Here is a 20,378-nt window from a genome sequence, read left to right on the forward strand (position 1 = left end):
CTTTACTTGATGACATCTTATACACGGCCAATTCCACTGACCCATTTTTACTTTGTGTTCCATCTTGCAGACATTGTGTGCGTGTGTGTGTGTGTGTGTGTGTGTGTGTGTGTGTGTTCTCCTGTCTTAGTATAAACAGTGACTGCATGACCTGCTCTTATTAACACGCGTGCACAGTGGGAGAGGCTTTACTCTGCCAGATAGTGTTACATTAGCAACACATTAGCATTACATTAGCAAAGCTAATGGCTGAGGTAGACTGATCTGAGATCAGAGGAGCTTGTTGCATGAACCCAGCGCGGGCCACAACCGGCGTGTCGGTCTCCTGGACCTCAGCTCTGGAGCAACGCTCGCTGCAGCAGGTTGATCATGAAGGGTGTTAGACACATAAATGCTGGAGCCCGGAGCTGTTGGACTTCATCAGCTTCATCGTCCTGAAAAATCCCGAGACTTTGGTGAATTTGGATCCTCCGCCTTATATAATCATATTCTCCTTCAAACATCAAAGGGACAGTATGGACTGGAGTATCATGGGATTGGATCAGTGTTTAAGCCACGCTTAGAGATTCTGTCACAACCACATTAGGAGAGTCACGTGAATTAAAGGCTGGGGAGCAGCTTGTGCCTTCGCTCTCTGTCCCATTTCAATCAAACTGTCACGCTGCGCGCGCGACTGGCAGTTGTTGGGTTGACGTCTTTGTAGCTGGAATCCAGCCACGGATATGAACATTGGCTGACAGCTCTGCTCCGCGGGATTACCGAACCGGGTTAATAACTTCAAGAATTCCCCTTTAATAGCTGCAGACGTGATTTAATGTGCGTTTAGATACAGAGCAGATGTTATAAAACGGCTGTTTCCTGGGAAACTTGGTGGGATCGCAGCCGGGCTGCGGGAGCGTCGCCACCGGCGCGGTGGATCACTCCGGATCCCCGGGGATCCGGCTCGATCGCGCATCTCTCAGAAGGTCCTGGCACCCGCGTAGAGCGCTTCCCCCTCCACAAAACTTTAGTTCGTTTCGCTAAACGCGCGTTTTGGGCGGCGCCGGACGCGCGTTGGAAGCGACTCCGAGCAGGTTTTAAATCTTTCCACCTTTTGCGAGCGCACATGCGCGCGAATGCTTCACTTCACCAGTTGCTGCGTCGATGAGGCGCAGGGTTTTTATGGATCTTCCGGGACCAGGCCAGCGCTGTTTTACTTTGAAGTCCGCAGTCAAACCTTCAGCCCAGTCGCTCCAGAAGCAGCCCGGAGGGTTCCGCCGCCCCCATCGCTCCTTTACGCACCGTTCGGGGGGAGAGTCGACGGGCGAGGGCTTTTTGTGCGCGCATCCGCGTCGGTTGTTGTCCCGAGTGGAAGGACGTGACGGGAGCGGGAGGAGAGCAGCGTGTTGTCGGACTACTTGAACCTCTGAGAGGAGGCGGCTCGGTTCCGCCGATGGTGAGTTGCTGGAGCCGGTCCACAGGCCCCCTCTCCCGGCCGCTTTCAAGCGCTGCTGCCGAGCTTTGAAGTTGAGAAATGCGGGCTATGTTTCTTGTTTGTGGGCGAGAAATACAGTGAGATAGATAAGAAGCTTATGTGATGCGTGCGCGTGCGCGCGCGCGCAGCCCAGATGAAAAGCGAGTGTTTGTCGGCTGGTGCGTCTTGTAGGATGTATTCTTCAACCCGAGCCCCCTCCTCCCAACTCCTCCTTTACCTTCTCCCCATTTGGGCACCCACTCATCTACATAGGGGCTGAGCTCGGCGGCTCCGGGGTCAGTTGTGGAACGGGACGGTGCACAGAGGACCCGGACCCGGACCCGGACCCATGCGGCAGGGCAGCGCTTCTGAAAGGCTCCGGCGTCGCCGTGTGTTGGATTACTCTCCGGATAGTTTCGGACTGTGTCAGTTGCACCGCAGGAGGAGTAATATTTGAACTTGGGTCGTATTTGAACTTCGGAACCGCTCGGCTATGGTAGGTTTGGCATGTCCGCGCTGTCGGCACCGGGTTTACGCGCGTCGGGGGGACATGGCGCCGAGGGTGCAGCCCGGCCGGGCTGGAACGGGGCTTCGGGTGGCGCCTGTCCCGTTAAACCGCGTCAACGCTGCGGTTTCATATTCACGTGATTGATCGATATTAACGTGACTGATCGCGCACACACCGGCGCGCGCGCGCGAGCAACTGGCTTCTCCCGCGAGGCTTTTTACCCTGTGCGTTACACCGCTTAAGGTCAGCGTGGTACGGATGGCTGTGCGTGCGTGCGTGCGCGCGCGTTAGAGAGCGGTTCTCCGAAACAGATTGGGATTTAATTGGAGCTGAAGCCTGTGACATGGACTCGTTAGGAGAACACATGTAAGCCAGAGTTGGGAGATGTTTCGGTGGAGACGGAGGCGCCGTGAGATGATTATTCCTGAAAAATGCATTTTGATGTGACAGATCAATGCGCAGTGATAATGTAGGCTGCAGTTGATCTCTCATTTAGATTATAAATAGATAAATGAAACGGAGAAAGCCTTTCATATTTCCCTTCTGTGAGCCCAGCGTGGGTTTTTTGAAAGGGACTGTTTACTTGATGTCCTTTTTTGAAGTTCGGCAGGATCTGGCTTTGATTAGATCAATACTTTGTGTTTCAGAGTGAAGAGGAGCTGAGAAGCTCCCCCGCTGCTTTTAGAGAGTGAGGAGGATTAGGCTGGAGCTCAGCGGAGGCACAGCGGCACTCTCTAACGGCAACCAGAGCTGGAGCCATGAGCAGGGCGCTGACGGAGCACATCAGCAGTAGCTTCCGAGAAGATGCCCCTCGTCCTCCGGTGCCGGGGGAGGAGGGAGAGGCATCATGCTACAACCCCAGATCTGCCAAAATGAGAGCGCAGAGCAGGGCTAAAGAGACGCCGGTGAGCGCCGCGCTGCCCGGCTCCACGCCGCGGAGGAACGAGGATGGACTCGGCGAGCCGGAGGGGAGCGCGTCGCCCGACTCGCCGCTCGTGCGCTGGACAAAGTCTCTGCATTTCCTTCTGGGCGACCAAGACGGCGCTCACCTCTTCAGGACCTTTTTGGAGCGGGAGAACTGCGTGGACACTTTAGACTTCTGGTTCGCCTGCAACGGCTTCAGGCAGATGGACTTAAAGGATACCAAAACTTTGCGAGTTGCCAAAGTTATTTTCAAGCGGTACATCGACAACAAGAGCATCGTCGCCAAGCAACTGAAGCCCGCCACCAAGACCTTCATACGGGATAGTATCAAGAAGCAGCAGATAGACTCTGCCATGTTTGACCAGGCGCAGATGGAAATTCAGACTACCATGGAAGAGAACGCGTACCAGATGTTTCTGACCTCCGACATATACCTCGAATACGTGCGCAGCGGCTGCGAGAACGCCGCCTACATGAGCCACTCTCTCGGCAGCCTCAAACTGATGTGTGGATACCTTCCTCCTCTCATGGAGGAAGAGGAGTGGAGTTGTAACGACCTGAAGACCAAATCTTTGGGGACGGTTGTCGGGCTGTCTGCTAAAACGCTGAGGGCTACTGCTAGCATCCGGACCGCCGCCGAGGTGCTGGAGAACAGTTGCCGGTAAGAGCGCTGCTCGTCCCGAGCGTGTGTGCCTGTGTGCTCGCACGGTGCCCTTTCGCCCGTGGCTTCATCACCTTCATTAGTTAATTAATGAAATGCTGTCAACTTCTCATGCCGGGAAACGACCGCGATGGAGGGAAAAGTCTCCTGATCAAAGGGTATCAGACAAATCTGGCTGTTTGTGCCCTCCTGCCTTGCAGTCAGTTGGGGGTGGGGGGGGGGGTGGGGGGTACCAAACATCAATGAAGCTCAGCCTTCCTTTTAAGTAAATGGTGTCTCGCAGGCAGCCCTCCGCTGGCTTGCTCAAGTTTCCTGTGCTTTGAAGCCCTTCCTCTGGTTCAGACGCCAATGACTTTAAAACAACATAAAACACTTCGATGATACTGTAAAGTTATTCTCACCCCCCCCCCCCCCACACACACACACACACACACACACACAACACACACACACACACTAATGCTAATGTAGAGTTTTTTTGGTCAATTCTGTGCGATATGTGTGTTGAACCCTTTCATGGGGAGATCCCCACATCGTCCACTGGTGGATTTCTTTTTAGATTCTTGAGCCCGGATCACCTTCAGAACCGGTTTCATGCATGAGCTCGCATGAAGGGACACTTGAGCGCCGCTGAGTTTCTCATGATGCTGTGAGGAAAAGTACCGATTTTAGACAATTCATGCTTAAAGTGATCTCAGCGCTGAATGAGAGCAGAAATATAAAGGGGGGGGGGTAGTTTAATAAGCCTGAATAGTTTAATAAGCCTGAATAGTTTAATAAGCCTGAATTGTTTAATAAGCCTGAATAGTTTAATAAGCCTGAATAGTTTAATAAGCCTGCGCCCACAGGATCCGATCCTCCGTTGGGCTGTTGGAGAACATCATGGTTCACACACAGGTTTTCCTCCAAGTGGCCATGTTGAGTCGGGAGCCAATAGGAAGGGGGTTTGTTGACATGTGGGCACCTCCTGGTTTCCTGGTGTGATCCCATGGATTCTTTTTTCTTTCCTCTCAGAAATGTGGGAGGGAGAGCCTCCTCTCTCTGGTCTCCTGCTCTCGCTGCCCCTCACCATCTCTTTAGGTCAACCAATTTCCATCTCAAACATGTGGAACTAATTTTTGCCACTGCACGGATTCTTTCTTCCCTTTTTTGCGGAAGCTCAAACATTCCGCTCCAAAAACACAACAACAATACCTCCTCCACCACCTTCCTCCGCTTCCACCACTGATCCCGTCTCGCTGCAGATTATGTGTGCGGCACTTTTATCTCCTCTATTTGGAATAAAATAATGTGTCGGACGGAGGTGAGCCGGGAAGGGACGGAGACAGGAATGGGGGGGATCATGAAAGAAATAAAAGAGCCGGAGAAAGAGAGGGGCCGAGAGCCCAGCTGTGCTAAATACCTGACTCTCTGCGAGAACCTTCCAAAGGTCAGGTTTGTGCTTGGGGCCTACGGCTTTAGTCATGCTGGGGTTCTCTTCTCAACACTCCCAGCAGAAGGCATTCTCATAAAGAAAGGGGCCCTCCTTCCCCCTTTGCTACCCCCTCCCTCTCTAAAGCTCAAGTTCCCCCTTCTTTCTTTTTTCCCCTCCCTCTTCCTTGTCCACCCCCTTCTCTACTGAAACAGGAATGCAGCACAGCAGGAGAGAGGAGAAAGATAGAGAGACTTTAGAAAGAAAATCAGAGAGAGTCGAGGTGGGGGGGTTGGGGGGTGGGGGGGTGGGGGGGGCAGACCGGCCGAAAGGGAGAAGCAGAGGTGAAAGAAGACGGAGGATCTGTGGACGGCGTTAGAACATTGATAATGCAAACAAAAGGGTGCTAACGTAAAAAAAATGGAAACGTCAATAAGCCCCCCCCCCCAAAATAAATAAATAAATAAATAAAAAGAAGAGAAAAGAACGCCACACCAGGAAGTCAGTGTGACATCACAACCCTGGAGGCTCCAGCGTGTCACAAACGTTGGGCTCATTAGAGAATCGTCAGTCTGCTAAATGATAACGGATTAAAGCGAACATGATGCTCGTTACGGCTCCCCGCCACAGCTGGGGAGGCGACCCGTTAACGCTTGTGTCCCCCCCCCAGGTCCCACCGCCGGGGAGACCCCGCCAGTCCTTACTTTGTCAACTCTGGCTACATTTTTGCACCCGCCACCAGTGCCAACGACAGCGAGATCTCCAGCGATGCCATGACGGATGATTCCATGTCCATGACAGACAGCAGCGTGTAAGTGTCTCCAGACCTGCCCCCCCCCACCCCCCTTCACCCCCCCCCCCCCCCCCACGCTTCCTTTACTGAGGATGAGCCTTGACTTTTCCAGTCGGCTGACCTTTGTAGAGTGGCTGTGAATTGTATAGTTTCCATAGAACAAAATGTGCCTCTTGTTCCTTCAAGGCCTCTCCAGGAAAAGGTTGATGGATGTTCAGGAAAATGTTTGGCTGCTACTCTGCGTCTGCACGCCTGTAACATGTTAGAATGATCCCGTCACCGCCTGTAACATGTTAGAATGATCCGTCACCACGTCTGTAACATGTTAGAATGATCCCGTCACCACGTCTGTAACATGTTAGAATGATCCCGTCACCAGTCTGTAACATGTTAGAATGATCCCATCACCACGTCTGTAACATGTTAGAATGATCCCATCACCACGTCTGTGTGTAACATGTTAGAATGATCCCGTCACCACGTCACCGTCTGAAACATGTTAGAATGATCCCGTCACCACGTCTGTAACATGTAGAATGATCCCGTCACCGTCTGTAACATGTTAGAATGATCCCGTCACCGCCTGTAACGTGTTAGAATGATCCGTCACCCGCCTGTAACATGTTAGAATGATCCCGTCACCGTCTGTAACATGTTAGATGATCCCGTCACCACGTCTGTAACATGTTAGAATGATCCCGTCACCGTCTGTAACATGTTAGAATGATCCCATCACCACGTCTGTAACATGTTAGAATGATCCCGTCACCACGTCACCGTCTGTAACATGTTAGAATGATCCCGTCACCACGCCTGTTGTAACATGTTAGAATGATCACGTCACCACGTCTGTAACGTTTAGAATGATCCCGTCACCGCCTGTAACGTGTTAGAATGATCCCGTCACCGCCTGTAACATGTTAGAATGATCCCGTCACCGCCTGTAACATGTTAGAATGATCCCATCACCACGTCTGTAACATGTTAGAATGATCCCGTCACCGTCTGTAACATGTTAGAATGATCCCGTCACCGTCTGTAACATGTTAGAATGATCCCGTCCCGCCTGTAATGTTAGAATGATCCCGTCACCGTCTAAACATGTTAGAATGATCCCGTCACCGTCTGTAACATGTTAGAATGATCCCGTCACCGTCTGTAACATGTTAGAATGATCCCGTCACCACGTCTGTAACATGTTAGAATGATCCCGTCACCACGTCTGTAACATGTTAGAATGATCCCGTCACCACGTCTGTAACGTGTTAGAATGATCCCGTCACCACCGCCCCTGTAACATGTTAGAATGATCCCGTCACGCCTGTAACATGTTAGAATGATCCCGTCACCGTCTGTAACATGTTAGAATGATCTCGTCACCGCCTGTAACATGTTAGAATGATCCCGTCACCGTCTGTAACATGTTAGAATGATCCCGTCACCACGTCACGTCTGAACGTGTTAGAATGATCCCGTCACCCCGTCTGTAACATGTTAGAATGATCCCGTCACCACGTCTCTAACATGTTAGAATGATCCCGTCACCGTCTGTAACATGTTAGAATGATCCCGTCACCGCCTGTAACATGTTAGAATGATCCCGTCCACGTACCGTCTGTAACATGTTAGAATGATCCCGTCACCGTCCTGTGTAACATGTTAGAATGATCCCGTCACCACGTCTGTAACATGTTAGAATGATCCCGTCACCGCCTGTAACATGTTAGAATGATCCCGTCACCGTCTGTAACATGTTAGAATGATCCCGTCACACGTCTTCGTCTGTAACATGTTAGAATGATCCCGTCACCGTCTCTAACATGTTAGAATGATCCCGTCACCGCCTGTAACATGTTAGAATGATCCCGTCACCGTCTGTAACATGTTAGAATGATCCCGTCACCGTCTGTAACATGTTAGAATGATCCCGTCACCGTCTGTAACATGTTAGAATGATCCCGTCACCCCCCGCCTGTAACATGTTAGAATGATCCCGTCACCGTCTGTAACGTGTTAGAATGATCCCGTCACCGCCTGACATGTTAGAATGATCCGTCACCGTCCGTCTGTAACATGTTAGAATGATCCCATCACCACGTCGTAACATGTTAGAATGATCCCGTCACCACGTCACCGTCTGTAACATGTTAGAATGATCCCGTCACCACGTCACCGTCTGTAACATGTTAGAATGATCCCGTCACCACGTCACCGTCTGTAACATGTTAGAATGATCCGTGTAGCTCCTCCGCTCTGTGGTGGCTGCAGGGAGATGACTTTGGGAAAGTCATTATATGTGAAGACCTTTTGAAGTTTATTCCGATGCGTTACAGGCTGTAGAGGAGGAAGGAAAAATGGGATCGTCTTGATGTGGGTGGGGGCGTTGCTTCATTTTCCTCAAAGTTGAAGTGTATCTATCCCACCCACCCTTCTGCCACAACAGACTTGTTTTTTCATATTATCTAATCGCTTTTCCCTTTGAAGACCTTGAAGAGAGAGTGAGTGTGTGTGTGCGTGTGTGTGTGCGCGTGTGTGTGGGTGTGTGTGTGTTTTTCTTCCGAGGGGGGTCCATTTGGGCCTGAAGACAAACTCATTGAAAAATGTTGGCACCAAATGAAAGGAGGCTTACTCACATGGTGGGTCAGTTTCCTGCCACTGGCCTCTGTGGCGTGCTGAGATCATGTGTCTGTCAGGCTTTCACAAGGGTTCCTCATTTCTAGACCTTGGGACCAGGCTTAAGGAACTCCCTCTGGCCAGACTAGGGCACCCCCATAAACCTCACCTCCACACACCCATCCCTCCACGCTGGTCCTCCTCCACCCTCCACAGCCAATAGCAGGAATGGTGCAGCTTGGAGTGCACGGGAGTGAGAAAATAAAGTGCACGGAGTATAAAGGGCTTAACTGAATCGCTTTCAGCCTATTGTTAGGTGAGGGGGGCTTAGGGGGATAAGAGGGTGGCTGGCTGCTTTGAAAATGACTTGCACAACTGAATAGGAGATCCCATAAAGTAAGGGCCCGTGGAACCATGAAAGAGTGTTTTCCCCAACCTGGACAAAGCGTCCCGCTCCTGCACGGCTGCTCGGGCAGGAAGCAGTTGGGAGTGATTAGGCAAAAATGAAAGTTGGTGGGAATCGTGTTGTTGCTTGTTAGCACAGACGTTGAGTTTGACTTGTGAAGAGTTCTGTGCGTTGCCTCCAGGGTTGATGGCTCCAGCTCTCCAGGGCATGCAGGGTGTGAAGCGCTGGTTCTGGCAGGAGGTGGGGGGGCATGCAGGGTGTGAAGCGCTGGTTCTGGCAGGGGGGGGGGGGGGGGGGTCTGAAATGTGACTTGCAGAACTTGAAAACAGGGGGAGAAAAATGGACATCAGCATGAATTGTTCTCACCGAGGTCCTTGATACGGAGCCCTCCACCGTCCTTGTCCCCAGCTAATAAAAGCTCTCCTCTTATTCGAGGGAACAGTTTGATTAGTGTCCTTTTACAGCGGTTAAAAGGCTCGCTGCAAATTTGAATCTCATTTCCCAGATAAAGAACAAGAAGAGGAGGATTTGGGAAGGGGGTGGAAGAAGGGGTGGGGGATTTTTTTTCTCTTTTTGCTTATATCTTATTTATGGATTTACTTGGACGCTGGGGAATGCTGCTGCACCAACTTCAAACATTACCTTATCTTACAAACCAGGCTTTTGATGTTGCTAAGATCAGAGGCTCGCAGCACAGTGCTTGCCAAACGAAGATGGCAGCGGGTGCATATGTGCATGAGTGTGAGATTTCAAAGAGGCAGCAGAAAAAGTAGCGTTTGGGCTGGGTCAGACACTTCTGAGCAGCCAAAATGGCCAAGATAATTGGCCCAGCGTAAGTGGCAGCTGACTGGAAAACCTCGCAGACACCGAATGGAAAATGGAGACAGATTCACAGAATAAATGCTCAATTGTCCAGAGACGCCTGATCTTCCTTCGCTGCAGCTCCAGTTTTAAATGAAGACATCAAGCAGCAGTTAGGCTGAGCAGAACCACCTGAACAGGAGGCCCGTGACCTGGGCGGCGGCGGCGGCGGCTAGCCTGAGCTAACCTGTGGACGTTCAGCACGTCTCTGCCGCTGTCCTGATGTCTTGTTTGATGCCCCCCACTCTTGTGATTTGGCTCTGACGTGCTGAGGTCAGGGTCAGAGTTAGAGTTAGGGTTAGGGTAGGGTTAGGGTAGGGTAGGGTTAGGGTCAGGGTTAGGGTAGGGTTAGGGTTAGGGTTAGGGTTAGGGTTAGGTTAGGGTTAGGGTCAGGGTTAGGGTTAGGGTTAGGTTAGGGTTAGGGTTAGGGTTAGGGTTAGGGTTAGGTTAGGGTTAGGGTTAGGGTTAGGGTCAGGGTTAGAGGGTTAGGGTCAGGGTTAGGGTAGGGTTAGGGTAGGGTTAGGTTAGGGTCAGGGTTAGGGTTAGGGTTAGGGTTAGGGTTAGGGTCAGGGTTAGAGGGTTAGGGTCAGGGTTAGGGTAGGGTTAGGTTAGGGTTAGGGTTAGGGTTAGGGTTAGGGGTTAGAGGTGGTGGCGTGCTGTCACTTCAACGTTGAAGAGCTTCCCAAAGGCTCTCGTAGCCCAAGAAGACAACCGTGCTAATGTGCAGGATCCCAGTGTTCACATCCGTCGGGTTTTATTAAAACGCTTTATGAAATTTAAATGTTTAATGTCGTCTTCCTTTTCTGGCAGGGATGGGATCCCTCCATACAAACTAGGCACAAAGAAGCAGCTCCAGCGCGAGATGCATCGCAGTGTCAAGATCAATGGGCAGATAACGCTCCCCCACTTCCCGGTGAGCCCCACTTCCTTAAGTTACACTTCCGTTCCGCCGTTTCCTCTTTTCTAATCTGCTAAACTCAAACTTTCACACACTGACAGACAACTGGGTCCTGATTCCCTGGAGGAGTCGTGCTGTATTTTATTTCATTTTTTCCCCCCACTGAGTTTATGTTGTGTCAAAATACACTATTCCACCCCCCCCTCATTTTCATATAAAAGTTGGGGTAAATGAAAGGCAGAATTTACATCCCGCTTCCCTTCTTTTCCTCTCCTCCATCCCCAGCCCTGTTTCTCCCTCTCTCTTCTGCATAATAAAATAAGCCTATATGTTGTGTTCCATCTTACAGCGTCTTTAGTCTCATCAAGTCAAACTTAAAGTCGATAATTGCTCACGATACACATTCAATCCCATCAGATATCTAATGTGATCTAAGCGATATGAAACGTCGACCTGCTCCAGCTGCTGCAGCAGTGCCACGTGTGGGCTGTCTTTGTGTTGTTGTGTTGCGTTGTGTTGTGTTGAGATTCCTTTGTTCGGCTCCGTGTGTGAGGGAGACTTGTGTGTGTTTGCGAGTGCGTTGTCAGTGTTGCCTGTTCCCCTTTTCTGTCTCCTGCTCTCAATCGCTCTCCTTTCCCACTTGCAATCCTTTAATGTCTCCCTCCTGATTTGGAGATGGCTCCGTCTCCCATGATGCACCAGCCCCAGGCAGCGGGGGCCCCGTGCAGGGCTGGCGCTCCTTTGCCAGCAGCTCTGCTTGCCTTTCTTCTTCTTCCCTTTATCGTGTCTACAAAGAGATGAGAGGAACAACAAAAAAAAGAGTCAAAATCAAGAAAGCCAGTGTGCTAAATAACAAAAAAAGTAAGAAAAAGAGAGAGAAACCAGCACATGTAGTTTAAGAAAAAAAAGGCTAATGCGACGAGAGTCGCTCTGAGCTGCCCTGCACGCAGCCGGGAAATAACTGGCTCCTTCTCCTCAGATCTTCCCAGTATTTGACTCCTCCATTCTCTCCCTCCTTCTGCCTCCCTCTATCCTCGCCACCATTGCCGCTCCGCTAACGTCTCGGTCCCCTTCCTTTTTTCATGCTGTTAATTTTGCCCCCCCCACCCCCTTTTCCTCGTCTCCCTTCCTCACGCTCTCCTCTCTGTCGATATCTGGCTTTTATTCGGAGATTTAAAGCCGCATGTCCCTCCCACCCTAGTGTGCCTTTGATGTTTGACAAGGGGCCTTTGAAGTGCGCTGACTTCAGAGGCTGCCTGGCTGATGGCTTGGTTGGGCTACAGAGGGTGCAGGCAGGGGGCCTCCCCTCCGAGCGAGACCAACTGCTACCCCGCCACCGCGACCCCCTCCTCTAACCCTTACCCCACATCCTGGCACTGCCGAGGGCACTGGGCACGGGAGGTTCTGGGGTGTGGTGGGCAGCAGAGACGGCTCAGGTTAGCTGGAGGGCAAGGACAGCTGGATTAGGTCTATTTGGAAGAGGAACAGGCTTTTTGGAACAAGATAAGATTGGAGCAAGGGCAGAGGATCAGAGCGGCATCCTGCATGTGTCAGAAGCACTCTGCCGCCCCCCCCCACTAACGTGTCCCCCCCTGTTGGTTGTCCGCCCTGCAGCGGACGCACCGCCTGCCTAAGGAGATGACCCCTGTGGAGCCCTCAGCCTTTGCTGCTCAGCTCATCGCCAGGCTGGAGAAGCTCAAACGAGAGCAGGACACCATGAGTTCGTTGGAAGAGCGGCTGCAGCAGATCCAGGAGGTACGTTGAGAGGAAACACGGCTCCTGCAGAGAGATGTCAGCTCACATACAAGGTGCTCTGAACATTCCTCGTGCCAGTTGTAGCACGTCAGAGAAGAGCAGGGGATTTGCACGTCTGTCTTGGTTTAGCCGCCTCTTTCTGTCCTATGCTACTTCATCTGGTGGAACTTTGAAACTTATGATTCCAGGCACACTTGAAGCTAAGTTAGCGCTCCGATTCCCTCCAGTGGCGTGTTTGCAGAGTATGAGTAGTGCCAGTCTCTTTGTTAGCGCCGGCACACTCTGCATTATAGATGAGGCTCACCCAGAGCCTGTTAGTGGAGATAACAGTCAGGCAAACGGGAAACTCAAATCAAGTTACCCAGCCGTTTGCTCCGGCTCTGACAGACGGCACTCGCTGTCATTTCACAATTCAATTCTTCCTTTTGTGGTCTTTAAACGTGGGACCGGGTGAACGTTCCGTCGGAAGCTTCAACTTTTCCCATTTTCCCTCTGCCTCTCCAGGAGGAGGAACGAGAGGAGAGCGGCGACCTACTTAGCAGCACCTCTCTCCAGAACCCTCTGCTGTCCTCTACCAACCAGTGTGAAGAAGACCCGCAGGCCATCCTGGATGAGCACCTGTCCCGGGTCCTGAAGACTCCTGGCTGCCAGTCGCCGGGCGTGACCCGCCACTCGCCACGCTCCAGCTCCCCAGATCGGACGGGTCCCGCTGGGCCTGCCTGCCATGGACCCACCATGGGTGCTTATCCTGTGGCCTCCAAAGTCCTGATGACAGGCAGACAGTCCACGAAGCACGTCCATCACCACTACGTCCACCATCACCACGCCGCGCCCAGGACCAAGGAGCAGATGGAGGCGGAGGCGGCTCAGCGCGTGCAGTGCCTCTGCCCCCCAGCAGGGGCCAGTTATTCTGACTTCACCCCTACGTGAGTGCAACCCCTGACACGCTCACGTCGCTATGACGACCCTGCAAGTCTCGGTGATTCTGAGTGTTGGTTTCCTTCAGCCACGGCAGCACGTTGTGCAAGCGCTCCATCAAGAGCGGCGGCGAGGGCGTTTCTTCACCACGCCTCCCTCTGGACGCCACCGAGCGCTCCCAGAACGTTTGGCAGTGGATCCTGGAGAGCGAGAGGCAGGGCAAGCACAAGCCCCACAGGTAGGGCCCCCAAATGCCCCCCTTCACCGCAGGCTGCACCCCAGCCTTCCAATAATCACGCTCCTTGTTTCAACAGTGCTCAGGGCCTGAAGAAGTCCAACCCTCTCGACTCCAAGACCTTGTCCAGCCGCACGCATTCTTCCTGGGGTGGGGGTGGCATCGGCGGCGGACCTCACCTCCGCGGCCACCACCCGGGCCACCCGTTCATTCAGGACCCAGCCATGCCACCCCTGCCTCCGCCCAACACCCTGGCACAGCTGGAGGAGGCCTGCCGCAGGCTGGAGGAGGTCTCAAAGCCACAGAAACAACGGTACGTGCAGATCATACGCCTCGCTTCCATCCCAGAACCAGGCATGTCTCGGAGAAGGAGCTCGGCAGTCGGGAAGAAAGCGTTTAGGAATGATTTCATGCATAAAACCACCAATTTCCATGGAATTTAAAGCCAGAGTGGATCCTAAAGAGAGGGTAAACAGTGCTGACCTTTGCCCCTCTCTGTCATTTGTCAATCAAAGGCAATCGGCTGCAGCCCCCAGCGCCCAGAGGGACCGGAGCCACCCAGCAGCCGTCTGTCCCGCTGCAGGCGGCCCCTTCACCAGCTCTGGACCGGCAGACGAGTACGTCCTCACTACTGCTGACACTTGGTCTGAACCTGCCACTCACCCCAGTCCTGCTTCCAGTAGCTCAGCTCTCCCTAAGCCTCACCCTTCCCCAGCGTCCCAGACCGGCCTCCGTCTCCCTGTTTTCCCGTCTTCTCACTTTTAACCTGCTAGAGACGGCGTTGACTTGCTCCTTGCATTTCCTCTTCAGGCCTTCTCCACCTCAGATTGATGCAGACCGCCCGTCTGGAGGTGCTGCGGCTCTAACGCTGCTTTCCGCTTTGCATCATCAGGTCAAAGGAGCTGGTGGTCACGTATTTCTTCTGTGGCGAGGAGATCCCTTATCGCAGCATGATGAAGACCCACTGCCTCACGTTGGGACACTTCAAGGAACAGCTGAGCAAGAAAGGCAACTACCGGTAAATACGACCCTCTGAGGGGAGGGACCCTGGCTGAGGGAGGGGTTGTCTCTGGAAGCTCTGCTGGAATGTGTGGATGTGTTGGAGGAAGAAAAAGAGCTCATCCGCTGCCTCCAGAATGGTGCGAAGTGAGCAGAAAGAGGAGGGGGCTGTTTTCCCCCCTCACATCTGGGACTGATTTTCATTGCACGGCTGCCTTAATAAATGCTTTGAAGCCGGGGACGTTTTCTCTGGTGCAGAGGCCGTTAGGTTCCTCCTCCACGTCACGGACTCACCCGGCCCGCTGGAGTCATGGCTGCGAGCAGTTTATAGCAGCGAGTGTCAGGTGGAAAGCCGTCCCATCAGGTCGGCTGTGGAACACACTCGTCGGTCCTGTTTGGGTCAAACCAGGGAGGCTTCAACATCTGTTGGCTGGGGGAGGAAACGAAGGTCTGCAAATAGATCCGAGCATCCCATGATCCCGCCGCTCTGGAGCGAGTAAAAGGGGAGGAGGCAGGAATGAAGCGTTTGGCTTCTACGGCAACGCGATGTGTGGAGTCTGTTGATGTGGACATGGCAGCGGCAGAGTGGAGAAGAGTCGGCCTCCGCTCTGCCAGATGATATTAGTGCCAGATGTTGTGAGGAGAGCAGGAATGCTGCCACATGAAGCGTGCTCCAGTGGAAAGACTCCTCCTGCCCCGCTCCAACAAAGCTAGTGAGCTGCTGCTGATTATTCAGCTATTTGCAAGTGAAAATGTGCTGTTGCTATAAAAGGGAAAAATCTCTGGTTCAGTCAATCGGGGATGGCGCGTGCCTCTCTGCTAGCATCACGCCGGCTCCGCGAAGCCTCGTTTGCTTCACCGCACGTGTAAAGTTGCCGTCTTACATGAAATTATAATCAAGGAAATTAAACTTGTGTGTGTGTAATTAATTTTACGCAACCGCCCCTTAAATGTGCTCTTTGAATGAGTCTGAGCCGTGCAGTTGCCTGTCCAACAGTCTTTTTTTTTTTTTAATTCTGAGCAGACAGACAAAATGAGGCGTTTTTCCATTACAAAGCTTATCATTAAATCGCCTCCTGCTGATCTTTTGCCGGCTTTAAAGTAGAGAAGAGAAATCATTAGGAGCTCCAGGAGACTTCACAGTCCCGGGGACTGAGCTAACCCCAGGAGCTCGCGCTGCTTGAGCAGAGAAGAGTGGGCTAGCTCGCTGACCTCTGACCTCCAGAAGACAGTGCGAGCGCTCCCTGCCTTCCCTTCCAGGAGGCCCGTGTCCAGCCCATCACACCCACTCACTGAGCCTTGTCTCCTGCTTCCACACCCTCGCACGTGCACCCGGTCGTGCACGCGTGCACGTGCCGGCTCTTCATGCATGTCCACATCCCTGCAGTCATATTCAGACCGGCAGGCACCTGAAACGTCAGCGTGTGTGACAGAGAGGCGCTTGGTTTGACAGCTCGTCCAATTAGAGCGGGGCTCGGGGGGAGGGCTGCTTACACGCCAGGTGAGGAGACAGGAGACGGCCTCTAATTAAAACTCTAATCAGACCTTACAGGACAGATGAGCATGTGAGGAATGGCCAGGAGTGGAGAGGAGCAGGAGCCAGAGTGGTGCGGAGGCAGCAGAATGATCAGAGGCGGCGTTTAAAGGAAGAGTTCAGCTCTGTTTGTGCAGCGGTGTGATGTGGAGTCAGGCTGCAGCCTTTGAAGCGTGCACGCATGGCATTGAAGGCTATGACTAAGTTGTTTTGAGCGGGATCCATTTCTGGCTCTCAAAGAGTGTGTTTGTGTTTGATTTGGACTAAAGGGAGTTGAGCGCGAGCCTGTATGTGGAAGCAGCCGTGTAGGTGCCTCAAAGCGCTTTAAAACTGATGAAATGGATCAGATTTACTCCTGCTGCCACCCCGTCACTTTAGATTTCACTTTAGTCTGTCTCTGATCTATTGATTTAGCTCACACACACACACACACGCACACACACACACAGGTGAAGGTGTTCCGCTAGCTGACCCCCCTGCTTCTCCTCCTCAGGTACTACTTCAAGAAAGCCAGTGATGAATTTGAGTGCGGCGCCGTGTTTGAGGAGGTGTGGGAGGACGCCGCCGTGCTGCCCATGTACGAGGGCAAGGTCCTGGGCAAGGTGGAGCGGATGGACTAGACCCCCGCCAGCGCCTCGCCTGCCCACCCAAACAAAAGCTGAAGCTTGAGCAGCAGACTCTGTAATTAAGCAACGTTACTCTGGACACCTTTTTTTTTTGTATTTGCTAATATTAAGCTAAACAGAGTTAATATATCAGCACAAGAGGAGCGATGGAAGGAAGACGAGCCAATGAAGTACGCCGAATACCGCAGGAGGTCTTACCCCCCTGACTTATCAACCACTCAGCCTTAGTGACCAGGAGGACCACGGGAGACCACCAGGATGATGGATGGAGACGGGAGGGAGCTCCTGCCTCTGCTCCCGGTGGACCAGGCCGCGGCGCCGCGGTGCGTTCACGTCCTCGCCGGCGTCCGACCTGCTCCGAATGCTTCAGAACCACCCACACGTGCAGGAATACGCAGACATGCTCGTGCACGTGTGTCTTCTCTCTCTTGTCAGGAGTTTTTAATTATTTATTGATGGGAAAAACAACCTTCCTTCCCTGTTCCCACATCTTAAACCCCGCCCCCATCCCCGTCTTAGCCAATGGGCAAGCTGCTTTAGAACGCTGGGGAGATACTGTGGTGATGATGTTTGCTGTTGATTCTGGTTGGTTCTAACTTTTCCACGCAGGGCGGGACGCGAGCCGAGCGCCCCCCCGGCGCCTCGCGGCCCCGTCCGACCGACGCTAACGACCTTCGCTGCGCTCGCCGCCTCCGGCGTTGTCATGGTCAACCCGGTTTATATGCTGCTGAGAGTTTCTAACGAGTTAGTCCCACTAGTTAACCCCCCCGGGGTTCTCAGCAACAGAGCTCAATCTTTTCGTTGTGCCTTTGTTTGTGATGGGCCGAAGACCAACACAGAGAGGAGGCCCGAGCGCACGCCGCCGCCACTAATAATGGCGTGTTCACAGCTCACGCCGCCGTAACACGCTAACAGGAAGCAGTTTGGGCGACTCTCCTCCAGCACGTCAGAAAAGATGTCAGCATCGAAGAATTAACCTTTGAATGTTGTTCCAGTAACATCGTATATAGCTGAGCTCCTGTATACATTGTAATTATGCACACACACACACACACACACACGCACGCACACACACACACACGACTATTGCTGGTGTGTTATGAGTACGACACCTGTGCCTACATGGACGCCATACCATGTGCTGCCCTGTTTCAGGGTTTTAATATATATCCCTTGGTTTTCAGAAGGGTTTTATGTTGAAAAGATATTTTTATGCTTTTAATAATATCCTGTAATCTCATTGTTTTGTTTTTAAAGCCTCTTTTGTTTCATTATCTAAACTGTAAATTATACATTATATAAAAGAGTTTCATTTAAAGATTTACATGGACCTATAATTATTGTAATTATTAAGAGATGTAGCCTTTATTAAAGTTTTATATTTTTCAAATGAAATTTGCTGGATTTGCTTTTTCTAACTTTTTGTACAGCGGCCACAGTCGTGCCTGGAATTCTGTCCCAGTCCTGGAATGTCCAGGTAAATGGTTCCCAGTGTGAATCAGAAAAGCCCGTAATTGATGCGTTCCGGCCCCTCGGTGGTCAAACGTGGACCTTCGGTACTGGAACCATTAAGCATGAACACGTGGCTAACGGTGCCGCCCTGCATCCCGTATCAGAGGAGCCAGCCTCAATCATCTGGCTTTATTTGGGGGGGGGGGGGGTAACCCGGCAGAAGCAGACACGTCTTTCCGTAGACGAGGATGGAAATCGGCACTTTTGCTCCACGATTCCTGGAGATCCAACAGAACCAACACCAGCGTTTGGATCACCGTGCACCCCGAGCTACTGGTGAAGAGGGTTTAACCAGGCGTCTGTGACGGTGCAGGTGTAACTCCCCTGCCCCCCCCCAGCTCTATTTTTACAGCCTCTCGGGGCTCCGGCTTTGAAGGGAACCCTATCCAGGAAAATCGCTTGCATTTTTCTCCACCGCCGCGTTGACAGACGGACTCTGACTGTGGCATTCTCTCCTTTTCCCATCAGGAGCGCGCCCCCCATTCCCAGCGGGCAGCGTGATGAATCCTCAAGCGTGACATTGATTCAGGCGAAGCTTCTGAAGAGCGTCCGGTGGGTGAAGCTCCCATCCCAGCGCACGTCTTAACACACGTGCACAGTAACGCCGCCAGAGGTCCCGTGACCTCAGAAGGGCTTTGGCGTTGGGATGAGAGGGAGGGCGGCGGCTCCTCCTGTCCTGGTCACGGAGCAGCTGGGACAGGACCGAGCTCCCCCTCTCCCCCCGATGGTGCCGGTCTGCCAGTGGCGCTCCAACAGTGCAGCATATATGGGCGCACTCCTACATCCCAGCCTGTACTGGGACACAGAGCGTTCCCATTAAAGGGCCCAGTTAAAGCTGTGTGAAGCGTAGCGTCGTGGCTCAGCCTACACGAGCGTGAGACGCTCCGACTGACAGCGGAGCGGCACCAGCCTCATCTCTCTCTTCTCTCTAAACAATGGCGGTTATCCCTGAATGGTGGTAATTGGCGTGGCGTGGTTGGAGGATTGTAAACACGGCCGCGTTAGACGGGTCTGAACCGACACCAGTCGCTCCCCAGGCTAAGCTAGCATGTGAGGCGGCCTATTGTGCTGCTGAAGCCTTTGTAGATGTGCAGCAGGCCTGTTTAATCGCCTGCTTATGCACGGCTGCTGCCTGGTTTTGCATATTTAATTGCCAGGTAAAATCATTTGGCTGCAAATCCCTTTAATTATTTGATTGTACAGTAACGGTTAAGAGTGAGCGAAGGGAAGAGGGAGGGATAAAAGGGGATAGGGAGAAGAAGGGAGACGGGGAGAGCAGCAGGCAGCGGAGAAAGAAAGAGGTCTGCTGCCAGAATAGACATCAAAGCTGTGCCTTGATGTTGATGTTGAATGGGCATTAATGGTTTCTGAAGGCAAGAGATTGCATGGGGGGGGGGGGGGGGGGGGGGGGAGAAGGCGGAAAAAATAAACCCTTTTTCTCTCTGACGATCCCGCCAGCAATCTTCCTAAACGCATAAACACTGCAGCTCATTGCCAGATAGAGGCAGGAAGTGAGCCGGAGCGGCGCGTTAGCGCGACCCTTTCCTTTCCCGTCGTGACCAAAGGGGGCAGAACGCCGGCGGGTCGGACAGCACAGAGCAGCCGGCGCCGGACCGGGACCCGAACACGCTCAAACATTTACGCAAGAACATTTTCAGCAGGCTTATCAGCAATTAGCAACGAGCGTAGTGGAGAGGCGTTAACGACGGACGTTAGCTATCAGTTAACTGTTAGCTATCAGCTGGAGATATTTCTGATCCAGTTCTGCAGTTGAAAGCACCGGTACCAAACGGGCCGCCATGTTTCTTTCTTCAACTGAGCGCGGCGACCCAGGGAACCGTTTCCCACATTAGCAACGTTCTGTAACCACAGGCGGGGTTTTGGTTCCAGCGCCAACAACAGCGTTGGCTCGTTTCTTCTCCTTCACACGTCATCAACAGTTCCTCTGACATCATCACAGGTCGTTAGAGAAGATCCATCAGCAATTAGCAGCAGCATGAGTCGGGCCAAACAACGTGGCCCCAGCGCCGTGTTTGCGCTGAAAACGGTGGCGATAAAACGTAAAGCTGAAACAGTTTATGCCCCAGAATATGGGTCCGTGCTAATTGCTGTGTCTTCTGATACGCCTTAACCAGGGCCTCGTTTCCTTGGAAACAATAACTGTAGCGAACCGCTGACGTGCACGAGATCTGCTGCAGCCGAGGCAGAGTGAGTGAGCCCGTTTTTCTTCGTTAACCTTGTTGGTCTCGCTCCGCCAGTCCAGTGTCAGCT

General features: G+C 52.6%; 1 protein-coding gene across 1 annotated transcript; it reads left to right on the forward strand.

Annotated features, from left to right (window-relative positions):
- The first annotated feature begins 779 nt into the window (after positions 1 to 779).
- On the forward strand, positions 780 to 17,990 carry LOC130527291 (axin-2-like). Its single transcript, XM_057035628.1, has 11 exons — positions 780 to 1,949; positions 2,609 to 3,546; positions 5,628 to 5,768; positions 10,441 to 10,543; positions 12,143 to 12,283; positions 12,788 to 13,209; positions 13,290 to 13,439; positions 13,516 to 13,749; positions 13,952 to 14,053; positions 14,329 to 14,454; positions 16,463 to 17,990. The coding sequence occupies exons 2-11, from the start codon at positions 2,720 to 2,722 to the stop codon at positions 16,587 to 16,589; spliced, it is 2,373 nt and encodes a 790-aa protein (XP_056891608.1). The 5' UTR covers positions 780 to 1,949; positions 2,609 to 2,719; the 3' UTR covers positions 16,590 to 17,990.
- The last annotated feature ends 2,388 nt before the right edge of the window (positions 17,991 to 20,378 follow it).

This window comes from Takifugu flavidus, chromosome 6 (assembly GCF_003711565.1).
Source record: "Takifugu flavidus isolate HTHZ2018 chromosome 6, ASM371156v2, whole genome shotgun sequence".
In the NCBI taxonomy this organism is placed as follows: domain Eukaryota; kingdom Metazoa; phylum Chordata; class Actinopteri; order Tetraodontiformes; family Tetraodontidae; genus Takifugu; species Takifugu flavidus.

Excerpts from the sequence above, each read along its gene's own strand:
- LOC130527291 (XM_057035628.1), top strand. The coding sequence starts at position 2,720 with ATGAGCAGGGCGCTGACGGAGCACATCAGCAGTAGCTTCCGAGAAGAT. Across the intron at positions 13,440-13,515 it reads GGCAAGCACAAGCCCCACAG|TGCTCAGGGCCTGAAGAAGT; the intron begins GTAGGGCCCCCA and ends TTGTTTCAACAG. Across the intron at positions 14,054-14,328 it reads AGCTCTGGACCGGCAGACGA|GTCAAAGGAGCTGGTGGTCA; the intron begins GTACGTCCTCAC and ends TTGCATCATCAG.